General features: G+C 42.0%; 1 protein-coding gene across 1 annotated transcript in view; it reads right to left on the minus strand.

The window, feature by feature from the left end:
* LOC123769734 (probable E3 ubiquitin-protein ligase HECTD2) overlaps window positions 1-18,109 on the minus strand; it is a 133,246-nt gene that overhangs the window by 9,660 nt on the left and 105,477 nt on the right. The window contains exons 5-11 of the mRNA XM_069301481.1: window positions 17,243-17,548; window positions 16,409-16,572; window positions 14,257-14,359; window positions 13,133-13,222; window positions 4,679-4,899; window positions 1,516-1,664; window positions 594-781 (exon numbers count right to left, since the gene is read on the minus strand). Of these exons, the coding sequence (XP_069157582.1) occupies window positions 594-781; window positions 1,516-1,664; window positions 4,679-4,899; window positions 13,133-13,222; window positions 14,257-14,359; window positions 16,409-16,572; window positions 17,243-17,548 (1,221 nt within the window). The remainder of the gene's footprint in view (window positions 1-593; window positions 782-1,515; window positions 1,665-4,678; window positions 4,900-13,132; window positions 13,223-14,256; window positions 14,360-16,408; window positions 16,573-17,242; window positions 17,549-18,109) is intronic.

The following is an 18,109-nucleotide window of genomic DNA, read 5'->3' on the forward strand; positions in this document are numbered from 1 at the left end:
CGTCTGGGCTGCAGTGCGGCAGTATCGTCAAAATATCTCAGTGCTCCAAGCAGTTGACATCTCTCGCTGGTAGACTAAGCCTTGGCTTTCGTGTACTAAGGGAGGTGGCAGCTCGAAGCCAATATTCCAGCACCACTAATATTTTATTTTGCTATCACTGTAACTCACTTGTCTTAACGTAACTTTTCATTTGCCAGTGATTATTCATATTATTTTGTCTGTTGACTTGTCTTTCATATTTTATGTGCTTAACACTAGTTACCTAGCACAAAAAGTACATGTGTGGAGTCACCTTCACCCACGAGAGGAGTAATGAACAATGAACCAGTATGAACATCCGTGTTCATACTGGTTGTCAACGCCAAAATCAACTATACAGATAAGCTGTAGTTGTGTTAAATTTAATTACTAATATATGTAGTCTAATACTATAGTGAATTTCTACTAACCAATAATTTTGATTGCTAGACTATATATATAAACCATAATACCCCCAGAATGTGTAGGAAAGCGATTTGTGGGAGTTTTAAAGGAAAATGCCTCCCGTAGGCCCCCCCATAGGGATGCACGAGGTTCCTCCCGCCAACACCCACCTTGGTCAGGATGTGTCTCTTAGCCACGATAGAGAGGATGAAAGGGTACTGGCAGAACGAGAAGGAGTCGGGTCTGTCAGGAAGCTGCCAGGTTCGATACTCGGACATGAGGTCGAGATGGTCGAGGGCGTGGTTGTAAAACTCTGTGTAGTGGAGGAGCGCCGGTTGTGACGCTGTGTTGCTGGCGTCTGGTTCACCAGCGTCGGAGGGAGAGAGTGGATTGGTTAGGTAGTTAAGGTTGGCAGATACAGAAGAATAGGTCGTGGGGTAGAGAGAGTGGATGAGTCAGTTCGTTGTGGGGGGGAAATGGGCGAGTTAGTTCATTAGTGGGAGAGAGTAGGTCGTGTGGGAGTGATTCCATGTCAGAGTAACATTTTGGGATAGGAGCTACTGGGGCGTGGGTGAGCCCATAGGGTAGGAGCTAGAGAGCGTGCATCAGGTGATGGGACGGTATGAATTTGGGTGGTTAAGAATGTATAGATCAGCTGAGCCACTGGCGCTTCAACTTTGTTATGTCTCTTATCAACAGTGACACAAAGTACTCAGTATTTCCACTAATAAACTGCCACTCGTTAACGGAAACATAAACAAGTGTTAGTATATTAATAAAATTACTGAGTACTCCGCGTCATTGTTGATAAAAGACATAACAAATTTCCACGTTTAGGTTGTTGATCTAGAGTGTAGTGAACAGAGTACATTATAGGAGAGTACTTTTTAGAACACAATATTAGCCAGAGTACACAAGTGAAACTACATTAGTAACCATAACGCATAGTAACTCATATTCCCTGCTTATTGTCTAGTTTATCTTCACACATAATTTAACCCATATTATGAGGAGTACATGACAATTAGTACACATCAAGAGTGGCCATGGTGTTGTGCATGACATGACTAGAGTACACATCTTGAGACTCACAGAGGATGGCCAGGACCTTGGTCGCCGTTGGTATCCACCACTTGCTCTTACTGAGCGGCGGGAGAGAGCGGTCAGGAGGAGGGAACTGCCTCACAGTCAGGAACTGAATGATAATCCCAACCATCATTCTTAGTCGCGACACCTCCAGTCTGTGAGGGAGAAATAAAGAAGCTGTGGATACAAGTATTCGATACATTAGGGTGGTGCTAAAGTTCCCTGGAAGCGGCTAGTTCATATTGTAAATATTATTTAGTATAACTCGTTTTCTAATCAAACAAAATATATGTAGCTTCAGATCTGGCTGGAGTAGTTTATGTTAGATTTGTTTTGAAATTTAAAATGAAATATGTTTATTGAGATATAAATAAAGGGAGGAGGTAGCTCAAGCTATTCTCACCCCCGTTCAGTACAACGTGTTCATGTATGTATATAATAACACATCACAAACAATAAGCATATTATTCAACATTCTGAGTGATAAACTTATACATTTCTTACTTTACACATGCAGTATGTTACCAGACGTGCACACAAATACTTGTATTACTTGGTACACAGACAATTTGCAATGGACATTTAGACAATTCAGGAAAGTTACACTCTTGGTGCAAAATTCTTATATATCTCTCCAGAACATCATTAATAATTCCGTTGTGACACATCCAAGCTATTTGTTCAGGAAACTGCGCATCCTCCGAATAGACAGTATGTTTTAATACTAAATGTAATAAGTACAATCCTGACTATCGGCATAGTACATAAATACACTTAATCGCCAGCATCGCACCAAAATATTGAGAATATTAGAGTTTACCTGAAAAGCTGTGTAGAAAACCACGACCTAACCTAACCTTGAGAGTGTAAGAGGACAAGCATGTAAATAGCATTTATTGCTTCTTAATTACAATTAGTACTTAACCTGTAGTTATATTGATATTACAGTTTTATAAAACTAATAAAACAAAACTAAAGTTTTTCAATAAATTATAAATTAACTTGGGATATTTTAAATTTTTGTATAACATCTGTACTGTTTAATAGCACTGAAAAAAAATTTAGTATTTAAACCTTGTAAAAAAAAAAAAAAAAAAAATGACTGTAATATGTAAACTTCAACCTAAAATTTGTTAGTGTATTAATAGCATATATGAAGAATATATTGGGAGGTAAATGTAACAGCGTAATAAGTGTAATTATGTACTATGCAGACAGGCATGTACTTATTGCATTAGTATTAAAAAGTAGTCTTTTCGGAGGAAGGGTTGCAGGAAGAGTCCTCATCTCAGTATTTCCATATAAAGTACATTAGTCAGTACGATTAATCAGTATTAATATATACAGTATTATTCAGTACATTAATCATAATCATATATGGCAATGAAGAACATAATGAGGGTGCGAGACCTTAATGACCACATAGTTTACACTTCGTTTCATTACCATTAACACCTATCCCATATTGCCAGTAATATTTGTACCCAAGCCTGAGCCGCATGTGTACAGTCACTCCAAGTATTTCTCCTATTACCATAAGTGAAATATTGGTGTTTTGGCTCACACACATGTGGTGTTGCCTGGTTTGACTTCCCTCATACATTATACCTCTCCTCTCCACTTCTACTTGTGCCTGAATATTTCTTATTTTGCTTCTTATTTGTTTCATTGTTAAAACACATTCAATGTCAACTCGTGGTTTTGATGTGGTGTGTTTGGCCAAGTCATCCGCCACCTCGTTGAGCACTATGCCAACATGAAATGGAATCCACAAGCTTTGAGCTGTATCTCATTTATCCTTTTATTACAATCGCAACTATGGACATGAAGACTGGATTTCGACTGTTTAAGGAATCAAGTGCTCCTCGGCTATCAACAAATACAAAAACATCTTTTTCGTCTTGACGTACTTCCTCCAGACCACCCAGAATGGCCTGCATTGCAGCTCGTGTGGATGATATATAATTACTAAGTCGAAGCTCAATTTACCTGTCCACAGTTCGAAACTTAGTATATTCATTCCCATATTAGAACACCACACCCTGCCCTGCCATCCTCCGCCACCGACCCGTCACAATATACATGTACACTATTGCCTCTTGGTAACCCAGATATCATGCTTCCATATATACACACCGTAATTGTCCCGGTTCATGCTGAATCTTTTTCATCTTAAGTAATAACGTGCTTGACTCAGAAGCCAGGGGTAAATATAAAAATGTTGTGGATTCCTTCTCACATTGGCCTGAAGGAACATGATAAAGTTGACGCTCTTGCTAAGGCTGCAGTAAATAAACTAATAGACTAACAGATGTTGTCACAGCTCGAATAAGACTTAGCTACAAGTATCTCTGGCAGTTCGACTTGTATAGGGATCTATATGAAGTAAAGTGTGGTGTGGACAAAGACAGGGGACACACATTCGAACACTTTATCTTGGATTGTAGTAAAATTGAGCCATTTAGAGATAAATCTAAACTCACGTTGTATGATATGGCAACCTATCATATTACTAAGGATAAAATACCTGAAATCTTTGGACTGTATCCATATTTCGCTCCCAGTAGATAAACGACATGAGATTAACAAGTAATTATTGTGAAGACTAATAATATACAGAAGCTCCCCTATGACTCTGTAATATCTCCATTGCTCAAACAATAATGGTAGCGATAAGACCTACCATTAATGTATAATGGCTTACTGTATATATATAACTCTTGAAATAGAACATTCTCTGTAAAAAGCTAATATTGTAATTATAAGGTGTGAAGGATAGATGAAATTGTTTCTGTAATAATTTCCGTTGAGGTCTGATAAAGACCTTTTGTGCCCTCTGGAATGCTTTTTTGTGCTACCGCTCACAGGATGAGTATGGGGTGCACAATAAACTAGCCGCCTTCGGCGGCAACAATCAATCAAATCACATTGAGGGGTGCAATTTGTACTTCTATTTTCTATACTTTCCATAGATTTGGTTAGAATGATCTAAATAGATTAATGTCAGATAAGTTTTAACACACATTGTGTTTTAGTGAATTGTCTTATGAACGAAATAGCCTGTGTCTGCAAGACCACCTGTAACATCACCATGAGATAACTCAAACACAATGCCAATAAGACCCCCAACAAACCAGCAAAGGCACTCCAAAACCTCTCCCTTACTCACGTCCGGAACCAGTTGACGAGCAGCTGGTGGTCACCGTTGGTGAGAGAGGTGATGTTCCTGAGGACGTGGGCAAGAACAGTGTAGGAGGACTGGGTGAGGAAGACGGGCGTCTGCAAGATGACGAAGAGCGCCCTGACGCGGTCCTTGCTGAAGAGGTGCGGCCGCTCCTGCAGCAGGGCGTTGATCACCGCCTTCAGGAAGTGCTTGTGTACTACCGAGGGCTGCAGGGCATGGCAAGGAGCAAGATTTTAGTCATTTGGTTGGGGGAGTGAGTAATGACGATGAGGGAAGGAGGAAGTGAAGAACTGAAAGAGAGGAAACAAGGAAAACGTGGAATATATATATATATATATATATATATATATATATATATATATATATATATATATATATATATATATATATATAGTTTTAGTTTTTTTATTATGAAAATAGTTTTTTTATAATACTTATAGTTATAGTTTTAATAGTTAAAGTTATAGTTATAGTTTTTTATATGGAAAATATGGTTTGTTAGGGGCCTGACGGCTGAGTGGACAGCGCTCGGGATTCGTAGTTTTAAGGATCCGGGTTCTATCCCCGGCGGAGGCGGAAAAAAAATGGGCAGAGATTCTTTCACCTTGATATCCCCTGTTCACCTAGGAGTAAATAGGTACCTGGGAGTTAGACAGCTGCTACGGGCTTCTTCCTGGGGGTAACAAAAGGAGGCCAGGTCGAGGACCGGGCCGCGGGGACGCTATGCCCCGAAATCATCTCATGATAAGAATCTCAAGATATATAATAGAGATGTATGTAAACATTAATAAAATTGTACACAAACTGCCCTGGTGTCCCGCCAAGACTAGTCCTCTATTAAGAAGCAAACAATTCATTTGATTTTACGGCAAACATTCGAACTCTTCAACAGAAATGCAGCTGGTCTTTGTATTTTCGCCGGAGTTCAACATATACATGCACTCAGGAATTGTGGGTTCCCGATTGCATCCATATTTAGATATTTAGTATTAATATAACAATACTAATTCATTACTTTACATCTCTTCGTAATTATTTTCTGTGAATAAAGCTTAATTACAATGTAACAGCTCTGGTTATTTTAGTTGTATAAATATTAATAATATAATAAGCTTGGATACAAAAAAATTCTGTATTATCGATATTTGAGTGTCAAATTTGACAGCGAGGAGTATACACAGTCTATACACATTTCCTGCACATGTACACACAAATGTGTATACAATCTGTGTATACACACCCTTAAGTGTCCACAGATTTTGTATATAAAAAAACACGCACCCGTGTACATAACAGGTTATGTACCCACTAGCACGTGTATACAGCTTATACACTGTCAAATAAAGATATATACACGGACTATAAATTAATCGCTCATACAGTAACAAACAGTTTGGACACACACACACCACATGTGTACTGAACCTGTACTCAGAAATGTATACACACACACATACACACACACACACTTACACACGCGCGCGCACACACACACACACACACACACACACACACACACACACACACACACACACACACACACACACACACACACACACACACACACACACACAGGTGGTAGACGGTTGGAACAAGTTAAGTGAGAAGGTGGTGGAGGCCAAGACCGTCAGTAGTTTCAAAGCGTTATATGACAAAGAGTGCTGGGAAGACGGGACACCACGAGCGTAGCTCTCATCCTGTAACTACACTTAGGTAATTACACTTAGGTAATTACACACACACACACACATGCTGTGACCAGTTCTATTTATAATACAATATACGTAAATGACATGTCTACAGGAGTAAAGTCCTATATGTCGATGTTCGCGGATGACGCAAAATTAATTAGACAAGTTGTGACAGATGAGGATTGTAGGATCCTTCAAGAGGACTTGAACAGGTTGCAGAGATGGTCAGAGAAATATGGCTACTGGAGTTCAACACGAGCAAATGTAAAGTTATGGAAATGGGACTATGTGATAGGAGACCAAAGGGACAGTACACAATGAAGGGAAACTTCCTACTTGTGACGATTCGAGAAAGACCTGGGCGTGGACGTAACACCTAATCTAACTCCTGAGGCACATATAAATAGAATATCAATAGCAGCGTACTCTACACTGGCAAAAATTAGAACATCATTCAGAAACCTAAGTGAGGAAGCATTTAGAGTGCTTTTTCACTGCCTATGTGAGACCAGTCTTAGCGTATGCCGCGCCATCATGGAGCCCACACCTAAAGAAACACACACAAGGAAACTGGAAAAGGTTCAGAAATTTGCGACAAGGCTCGTCCCAGAGTTGCGAGGGATAGGGTATGAAAAGCGACTGAAGGAACTGAATCTGATGACACTATAAACAAGGTGGGAACGGGGGGATATGATAGAAACATATAAAATACTTAGGGTGATTGATTGAGTGGAAATATACGAAATGTTCACACTGAATGTGATTAATCACACTAAACATTATTTTTTTTTTTTGAGATATATACAAGAGTTCTTACATTCTTGTACAGCCACTAGTACGCGTAGCGTTTCGGGCAAGTCCTTAATCCTATGGTCCCTGGAATACGATCCCCTGCCGCGAAGAATCGTTTTTTCATCCAAGTACACATTTTACTGTTGCGTTAAACAGAGGCTACAGTTAAGGAATTACGCCCAGTAAATCCTCCCCGGCCAGGATACGAACCCATGACATAGCGCTCGCGGAACGCCAGGCGAGTGTCTTACCACTACACCACGGAGACTGTGAATACCACGGAGATTTGAATACTAACAGAACGAGGGGACATGGGTGGAAGCTAGAAACTCAAATGAGTCATAAAGATGTTATGAAGTTTTCTTTAGTAATGGGAAATGAACTAAAGGAGCACGTTGTGGAAGCAAATTCTATTCATAATTTTAAAACTAGATATGATAGGAAAATAGGACAGGAGTCATTTCTTTAAACTGGAGGGTAGAAGGGCGGGATCCAAGAGCCAATGCTCGATCCTACAGGCACAAATAGGTGAATAGTGTGGCGTGTATTCTACTTTATGAGCTGATGTACCACTAGAGTACTCGACGTACAGATGCTCTCTAGCGCTCCTCTCTCTTGGCGTCTTACTCCCTTTTCCCTCGGTGCATCTGTCCCCCCCTTGTGGAGCACCTTTGTCATCCAGGGAGTTGAATTCCCATGAACCCAGTCTTGCCCCCCTCGTGGAGAGTTGGGTAGGTCGACGACTCCTGTGTCTGCCTGCTAGTGTACCCGCGGACACGAAGATTTAAGCTTGACCAGGCCGACCTGCCCGCCACATAAGGATATATGTGGCAAAGGTCGCCATCCTTTGGCCTCGGGGCCAACCAGGGGCCTCGTAGCCTGGTGGATAGCGCGCAGGACTCGTAATTCTGTGGCGCGGGTTCGATTCCCGCACGAGGCAGAAACAAATGGGCAAAGTTTCCTTCACCCTGAATGCCCCTGTTACCTAGCAGTAAATAGGTACCTGGGAGTTAGTCAGCTGTCACGGGTTGCTTCCTGGGGGTGGAGGCCTGGTCGAGGACCGGGCCGCGGGGACACTAAAGCCCCGAAATCATCTCAAGATAACCTGACCGGCACTCACCTGCGGCCAGATAATTTCTTCATGTGCAGTTGTATTTATTCTTGTCCAGTCTGACACTCGTTCATTAGTGAGTGGTGCTCAGTAGACCCAAAAAACAAAATACAGAGAAATGAAGGGGAGGAAATAAACACCGTGTTCAAATTAGTTTTGTTTACCCAAATGAGACAGCATAATGACGGGCCGTAAAAATCTCGCTTATTTTGTCAGATGGCAACACTCTTCACATTAGTGAAGTTAGACTAATATGGCAACACTCCACGGCTACCACAAATTATGAATTACGAGGCTATCTTTTCTATAACCGTTTTCTACAACATTTAGGCCCTTTTACATCACTCAAATAATATGCAGCACACAGGATCTCCACATAATTAATAATATAAAATCAGAGTCACTGCCATAAAAGAACAACCTTTAATTTCACTATGTCCGGCCTTACTCCTCACATATTTTCTGCCTCGTACCTTAATATTTAATAATGCACTTCCTAACAGCAAGGGAATGGGGGGGGGGGGGGGGGGAGGGAATGGGAGGGCAAATTTATCTACCTTATAAAGCGTCCCTGGAAGCTATAGTCTCAACTGGTCGTAGTAGAGAATAGTAGCTCCTCAGGTCTCCACGAAGTTTGGGTGGGTCTGCTCTCCGCCACGTCTCCTCCCTCGGCGGCCGACACGCTACGTCTCCTAATCACACGACAGGCACTCTCTATTACGAACATTCACTCACAGACTGCTAGATAACAGCCAATGTTGCTTGGTCTCCCGGGCTTCATCACACTCTAATACTTTTCCGCCGCTTCTGCCGTAGTCATGTAGTATGACTTCTTCCCAGGAGTGTCTTCACTAACATACCGGACCAGGACTCAGCCACCGATCTCTTCGGCACTGCTCCACTGCAGGAAACGGCCTGCGGAATGTACCTTAACCCCCCCAGCGCCGCCTCTCAAGGCAATCATTGGAGCTCCACATCCTCGAAAATCTGGTGATCTTCTCTCACCGACCAGGGCCCAGATTCACGAAACAGTTACATACATACTTACGAACGTTTTCCTTCTTAGCGGCTCCGGCGGTATTCAGGTTGGCATCTAAGTATCAAAATCTTCGTAAGTACACACCGTCGCACTAAGGTTGCTCTCGACCACTCGTAGCTTTAAGTAAACTGGATATAACTCAATTTTTCTCTACTACACAACACGGAGGATCGATTTTATTATAAAATAACATTTTAGCTGGCGAGTCTCACTCAAGAAGGAGTCCTTCGTGTTAGCTATATATGCATTCTCTGCTTGAAACTTGTAGTACATATGTCTTTTATGGTATTAGAATTAGTTTTATTATAGCTAAAGATTATACCAGTAGTTATTAAGTAAATAAACACTGGTGAGCATGATATATGAGAGGTGATGATCCTGGGCTAGAGGGAGCATTTACTATCACCAAATGCCCCTATTCACTTAGCAATAAGTATAGCTAGGGGGGTGTACCTTAGCTATACATACCCATTTTTAATTTATATTGTTTGGTTTTATTTTGAAATTAAATCTGGGTGAGACATAAAAGAAAAATATGCTGCACAAATGATGTTAGGTAAGAGTAAGAGTAAAAACTTCAAAAACTTTGGTCATTGAATACTTAGGCCTATAATTATGATTATATGGACTATTATGGCCTGTTAAAAAAGAGAGGGGGAAGTAGGGGTCCAAGACCTCTTCCTGTTACACAATTTGGCTGTGTGTAACAATAAGTAAGTAATTATCAAAAGAAGGCACCAAGCCAAGAAGGCTATGTAGCATCATTGTGTGTAACAATAAACCTAATTTTTTTTAACAGATAATGCACCTGTGAATAAAACAAATCCTGTCAGCTATAAAAATATTGATCCAGTTATTTAAATAAAAAAAATATAATGCAACAAATATTTATGGGTTGTTTAAACTATCATTTGTACTGTATATCCAAAGAAGTGAAAAATTGAGACATAATGAACAATTTAATGAATGATACAAAAGAAATATAACTATTACATATCAACAAGAGATCTTAATGATCCATGGTTAACATGATTTAATAAGGATAATACTGGTAATAATATAAAATCTAATTTAAAATCTTTATTACTGATTTTTTTTATTAAGAAGCTTAGGTATACACAGCAATGTGCTGCTACCCTCTTCTATATGAAAGATTACGCAGTGTAGATCAGAAACTAGCTATAAGTTCATCTAATACTGTACTCCCATCTCATAGGATGGTTAGTCATACATGGAATCAAGGGTGAAAATACCAGCCTCAATACAAAAAACAAATCAACTCTGACTAAATAACAACTTCACGATTTTCACAAGAGGTAAGCACTGAATCACGGAAACATTATATTATAATTACTCTTGCTAGTTTCTACAAGATTCCTCCTAAACATTGCATTTTTTTAACAAGCTTACATATACACAGCCATGTGCTGCTTCCCTATTCTGTATGAAGGACCACACAGTGTAGATAAAAAACCAGCTACAAGCTCATCCAACATCCTCACCTCACAGGACGGCCAGTTATACATGTAATCAGGAGAGAACATGAAATGTAAGGCTGATCTATTAGCCTCCACTGGCAAAATCTGGGTGCAGCACAAGAATATGTTCCAATATTCCTGAGTGTATGAAGTAATTACAGTGCTCAAAGTACTTCATACCATTTGGTGTGAAGTCACTGATAACAGGGCAATCACATAGTGTTAGAGAGTATGTCCTCTCAAGCAGGACTGAAAACATTTTTTTTCACCCAGAGGGTTATAAACCCATGGAACCGCCTACCCGCTGAAGCCGTAAATGCCAAATCCAGCTAGAAAATATCATTAGGATAATTGGCGGGACTTTAAACAAGCCCCCGGCTTTCTGTCCTCGTCGAGTCCACTAGATAGTTAGTGGCCCTTGGGTAAATTTAGGTAAATATATACGTAAATAAATACCATCGTTTCTCAAGTCTTGGGAGCGACAAGGGCAGCTATACACTATCTCTTAGAATTACGTACGTAAACAAAAAATGTAACATTTGTATACTACAATGTCAGTGCTGACTGTACAAGTTGAAAATTCGACGTAAATAAGTGGCAAGTGATCACAGATAAGCTCTGATATGCCAGCGTCGTGATTGGCTACAGCTGTAAGTTGAAAAATGTTACCTTCTCTCTGATTGGCCAAACTAAAAGTCCTAGTGACATCTAGCAAAACCCAAGTGAACTACTTAAAATCTTCATAAGTACACTTTTCTGAATTGCACTTTGGCACGTTCTTAGCCGGTACTTAGGAACCTTCGTAGCACACATACTTACGAAGAAATACATGGAGCTTTGTGAATCAAGGTCCAGCTCCTTACTGTACTCCCTTGGAAGTCGACTGGACGCTCCGCTTCATTGACACTCGAAAGCTGCTCGAGATTTCGTACACTGGACGCCAATTCCTCTCCAGAACTGGGGACCTCTGAACAGCACCTCTGCTCGGATTCATCCCTGGTAGCGAGTGACGATAGTTTTCCCGCCACTACCTGACATCACTCCACGTCACACCCGGGGAGCTTCGCGATTGGTCTGCCTAGCCAAGCCCCCCCCCCATCGCCACCGACCAATCATGCACAACCTGGCTCTGTACCCACAATGCTCTGGTGGTCTCCTCGAGCGGGAAAACCCGACTTTCTCCTCTCCCCTTCCCTTTGAGGCGCACTGCCATTTTAATGGTGGAGTCGCTTTCAGGCTTCTTCCCGAGTGAAACTTAAACATAAATTTCTTCTCGTTGAGGCATCTTGCCTCCTCTAAAGTGTTATAAAACGTATTAGGACTTCTTCTGGGTATTTACAAGGCGGGGAGGATGAATCATACAGGCGGGAGAGGAGAACAATAGCTGGACTTCCCAACAGTACAAATAGGTGAGTACACAGCCTGCGCATACATACATACCCACACACATGTAAACGGAGCATGTACTCACACACATACATGCAGACGGAGCCTGTACACACCCACACATGTACACACCAGACACCCACACAAGACAAAGATAGAGAAGATTCAGCGGTATGCCACCAGACTCGTTCCGGAACTATAGGTATGAGCTATGAAGAAAGGCTAAAGGAGCTGAAACTCACGTCCCTGGAAGACAGAAGAGTAAGGGGAGACATGATAACCACCTACAAAATTCTCAGGGGAATTGACAGGGTGGACAAAGACAAACTCTTTAGCGCGGGCGGAACACGAAATAGGGGACACAGGTGGAAATTGAGTACCCAAATGAGCCACAGAGACATTAGAAAGAACTTTTTCAGTGTCAGAGTAGTTAACAGATGAAATGCATTAGGCAGTGATATGGTGGAGGCTGACTCCATACACAGTTTCAAATGTAGATATGATAGAGCTCAGTACTCTCTGGAATCTGTACTCCAGTTGATTTACAGTTGAAAGGCGGGACCAAAGAGCCAAAGCTCAACCCCCGCAAGCACAACTAGGTGAGTACAGGTTATACACCCACACATGTACACACAGGATATACTCCCACACATGTACACACAGGTTATACACCCACACAGGTTATACACCCACACACATATACACATGTACAAGCGTCCTGTATTCACACTCACACATGTCCTCCCATACCTTACACACACATACCCACACATGAGTATGAGGGTGTGTCAATTATCAAGTATATTACAAGACTTCATAATGGTCCAGGACGGACCGAAATGTCTTAATTTCTCCATTTTCTGATGTGTAGTTTGGTTATCATTGCCACACATGTATACACGCACCCACACGTATACATACAACCTGTGTACCAATACTGACCATTTCTCGTATGGAGTCGTGAACAGTGTACACAAGCTCCATCTTAACACCCGGATCGTCAACGCGAGCGCCATCGTAATCCGGATCTCTCTGCAAGAACACAATATTTACCTTCAATACATCAGTAACCGAGATGAAATAGGGTGAGGGCGATGGAATTTAATAAGATAATAATTTGTTCCAATAATTATACTTTAATCCTGTACTTTGTCGAAAACTATAGGAAACTGAATATACATATAGAAAACGGGGGTATACTCAGTATACTATACACTTCTAGAAAACGGGAAAACTCAGTATACTACGTTTCGAGTACATACTCCGAACGTAGTATATGGACTGGTCAGCGAGGTATTGGGGCGGCCTTAATTCTTTAGACATTGATACGCCATATACGCGCAACGTCAAGTAAGCAGTAACCTTGAGAAAATATTGAGGCTGCAGTGGCATCGCAGCCCAGCTCTCCATCCATAGTCTCCCAAGGGATACACACTACCGACTTAACCATGACATGCGGGGACATAACGTACAAGTGTGGTGATAACTCATAGCTATACTACACTACACTAACCCGAGATTAGGTTAATATCGGGTTAGTGTAAAAACTGTGTAACAGGCAGTAACTTATAAAGAATCAACCAAAGAGAGTATCAAAGTAGGAATTGCTTTAAATATGTAAGAATAGTGAACTTAAAATAATGGGAGGTACTTAGAACAAGAAAGAGGTATACAAGTGACGGTTTAGGTTCAGGCCTATTGGGTAGAAAATCCAAGGAAAAATCCCACTCAGTGACCTGGGAGAGATGCGATGGTACCTGACTGGGATACAGGACAACCTGACGTCAATATAACTAAGAATAATGCTACACAATTAAAAATCCTTTCATATATCATAAATTCCCATAAACAAAAACTAATCAGTTTCCCCCCAAAAAACTGAAAATTCTGCCCCCTCCCCAAAATAATGCAAAATCCTTTACACAAAATTCCAAATCCCCTCCCAGATATCAAATTTCGGCCCTAAAATTAGAAATAGCAAATCAGAAGAGGCACAAATCCTCGATTAAATAGTTAAAGGTAATCCCTACCTTAATGTACGTGGGGAAGGGGGTGGATTTATATACCTTGAAGGTAGCGCAGATGCTGGCGTAAGACTCGAAGGTGTCGAAATAGAACTTCTTCATCTCTGTGTAGGTCTTCGTCTCCTTGGCTCGCCTCATGTCTTGCCTGTAGTGGAGAGACTCTTGTTGTCAAGATCACCGCCAGAGGGCTACACGGGGTTGTGTGTATATGCATCTGTGTAAGACTTATGTATGTGTTGTGTTGTATGTGTGTTTACATACGGGTAAATGTAGGTTTATATACATATGTGTGTATATCACGAAAATAAACACGTGATTAATATTCATATGAGCATACTGGGAAGTCCAGGCACCCAGAGTTCTATCTCATACTGCCTCAATATTTCCTCATGTAAATGTATATTTATGCGAATGTATGTATGTATTAATATGTATGCGCGCTTCTATGCATGTACCCCAGAATTTGGTAATACCTAAAGTGGTGTATTGCATCCTAAATGGCTCCTTGGTTAAGGTCAGAATTCATCAAGAACCTAAGTGTCTATTTACGAAACCTGTACATCTTGCTATAGCTCGGTATCTCTGTTTACAGTTAAAAAAACACATAAACTCCGAAGCACTACGAGGTTTTCTATAAGTCTCCAAGCTCGTAAACAATATAATAACACAAACTAACCTACCATTATCAAGGAAAGAATTCCTCGATAGATTTGAAAGATTTCGTCAGTGAGATTTCTTTCAAACTCCTGAAAGATTTCGTCAGTGAGATTTCTTTCAAACTCCTGAAAGATTTCGTCAGTGAGATTTCTTTCAAACTCCTGAAAGATTTCGTCAGTGAGATTTCTTTCAAACTCCTGAAAGATTTCGTCAGTGAGATTTCTTTCAAACTCCTGAAAGATTTCGTCAGTGAACGCGTGAATAGTTGAAAGCATGGAATAATCTTAATAATACACCACAGAAAGCACAATAACGTGATAAATCAAATGAACAAATCCACAAGGGTCAGAACTATTTGGCTGACAGAGCCGGAGTGCATGAGGGGCGGGGGGGGGGGGGGGGGGGGGGGGTGAAATTCTGTTTTCCCCCGGTTAGGCTACAGTGGACGCCTCGGGCTCCTCGTGGCAGCTGTAACTCTCCAGGTTACAATGCTCTTACCATGTGGTGGTACAGTTGACTAGAGCGCGTCTGGGAACATCCAGCGCATAGGTTCGAACCCTCATCCAGGCCCTTGTGGATTTTTTTAATCTTAATATATAATCATACGATAAAAATCGAAAAATTATAGATTCACAAATGAGGGAAATCCTCAACGGCGGAAAAGGATATATTCTAAGATATATATAACTGAGAGGATATATTCCAAACACTGAGAGGATATAATCCAAACATGTGATATGCTCACGTGAATGAATAAAAGTGAGGGGGGACATGATCCAAACATACTAAATACTCATGGGTATCAGTAGAATGAAGACAGATGTAGAGGACATGCAAATGAGCCACAGTAAGAGTGAGGAAGCACTTCAACATAAGGGCACATAGTAAATGGGAAGAAACCTGTAGTTTTATAAAAATCAGAATTGACGAGAAACAAAGACTTTGGGAAGCATTGTAATTGACGACCGACAGTTGTAAAGGCGGTGACCATGAGCTGAAGCTCGATCGTGCACAATGCCACACAACATGCTATAAATGCCAAGACATTACTTCAGTTTAAAGTTCAACTCGAAAAATTCTCAGGAATAATAGGGGACTTTTGACAAGACGCCGGCTTCCTGACCACCGTCGAGGCCACGAGAGACGGTGGCCCTCAGGGCTTCCTGACCACCGTCGAGGCAACGAGAGACGGTGGCCCTCAGGGCTTCCTGACCCCGTCGAGGCCACGAGAGACGGTGGCCCTCAGGGCTTCCTGACCCCGTCGAGGCCACGAGAGACGGTGGCCCTCAGGGCTTCCTGACCCCGTCGAGGCCACGAGAGACGGTGGCCCTCAGGGCTTCCTGACCACCGTCGAGGCCACGAGAGACGGTGGCCCTCAGGGCTTCCTGACCACCGTCGAGGCCACGAGAGACGGTGGCCCTCAGGGCTTCCTGACCCCGTCGAGGCCACGAGAGACGGTGGCCCTCAGGGCTTCCTGACCCCGTCGAGGCCACGAGACATAAGACAATACAAGGAGTCCAGAGGTAGAGGAACTCACATGAAATCCTCCCGGCGTGTGGTCCTGGCTGGGTATATGGGCCGCTGGTAACTGGAGGTGGTGTCGCTGGTCCGCACCGGCAGTCGTTCCTCGCTCCTCGCTGACCGCAACGACCCTGACCCTCTCCTGGAGGACGACACGCTCCCTCGACGACTGTTAACCTCCTGGGGACAGAGGATGCGGATTCTGCCGTTATAGGGACGCAGGTCTGCTTAGCCAGGCAGCAAGAGTCTTGTTGCTTCGGCCATTGTGGGACTGACAAACTCCGTAACGACTCATCAGTGCTGTCATTTGTTGATATGAAAACAAATGTTTGTTAACCAGTTAATTCACAGGGTCGGTTAGGGGGTGCGCTACCAGTCATGAGATGGGTATCGGGGTCATTGCTATTCACAGGATGGGGGTATGGAATCCACTACAATTCACAGAATGGGTATTGGGTCCACTATCACTCACTGGATGGGTCTGGACTCCACTGCCACTCACCTCATAGGTATAGGGTTCACTTCCACTCACAGGATGAGTATGAGGTCCACTATCATTCACGGAATGAGTATGCAGGTACACTAGCACTCATAAGACGGATATGGGAATCCACTAGCACTCACAGGAGGGGTATGGACATCCGCTAGCACTCATACCAGAGGTATGGGGGTCCACCAGCACCCACAGGAGAGGAATGGGCATCTACTAGCACTCACAGGAGAGGAATGGGCATCCACTAGCACCCACAGCAGAGGTATGGGGACCCACTAACACCCACAGGAGAAGAATGGGCATCCACTAGCACTCACAGGAGTGCACATAGCTTGCGTGTGCCACTTGAGGGCTCACCTGTCGTCGTATGGGCGGCAAGGAGCTCCCTGAGCCGACTCTGTAAGCCGTGACGTCGTTTATAGGAGCCAAGATGCCTCCGTTAAGTGTCTGGCAGGTGTCCCCGTCCTCATTACCGGGGTTGCTGGTGCTGCAGGGGTTGTTGTTGTTGCTGCTGCTGCTGCTGGTGCTGCTGCTGCTGCTGTTGTTGTTGTTGTTGGTGGTGGTGGTGGTGGTGGTTGTCGTGCTCGAGTGGAACGGGAATCCTCCAAAACGTCCGATCATGAAGTTTCCAAATCCTCCGAATCTGGATCTGTTCTCCACTTCCTGTGTGATGAAGATTTATATAAATTGTAATGATGGTTATATTATTATTAATGTCTTTGCTTGTATATATAGTTTATCATTGTCCAGAGGCCCAGCTCTTTCCAAGACACAAGAAATTACATATTAAATCACATAGAAATATTTACTTTGTGCTGAATATTTATATTAATCACTAACTGGCCGAAATATGTAGAATATCTCAAATTTAACTTTTAGCTAAATATTAACAATATACAAAATTTATTAAAGAGTAAACAAAAACTACGTATCTAGCAATATGTAATATTTGGAAAGCAGAAATAAGTCGATAACAACGGATTATTTAATGAGTTTGTAATGGTGTGGAATTATTGGTATATATATTTTCAGAAGCTTTGGGAATGTTGCAATGGCTACAAGCCCCTTCAGGTTGTATATCACAGCTCTTCACCAAATCTAAAATATAATATGAACTTTCACCAAAATTTTAAAATAATAATTACTCTCTATATATATTTGAAATCTCTTCTTATATAATCAAAATTACTGCATAGCCAGCGAATACTACGCTCGGAGTAACAG

Source organism: Procambarus clarkii, chromosome 45 (assembly GCF_040958095.1).
Source record: "Procambarus clarkii isolate CNS0578487 chromosome 45, FALCON_Pclarkii_2.0, whole genome shotgun sequence".
Lineage (NCBI taxonomy): Eukaryota > Metazoa > Arthropoda > Malacostraca > Decapoda > Cambaridae > Procambarus > Procambarus clarkii.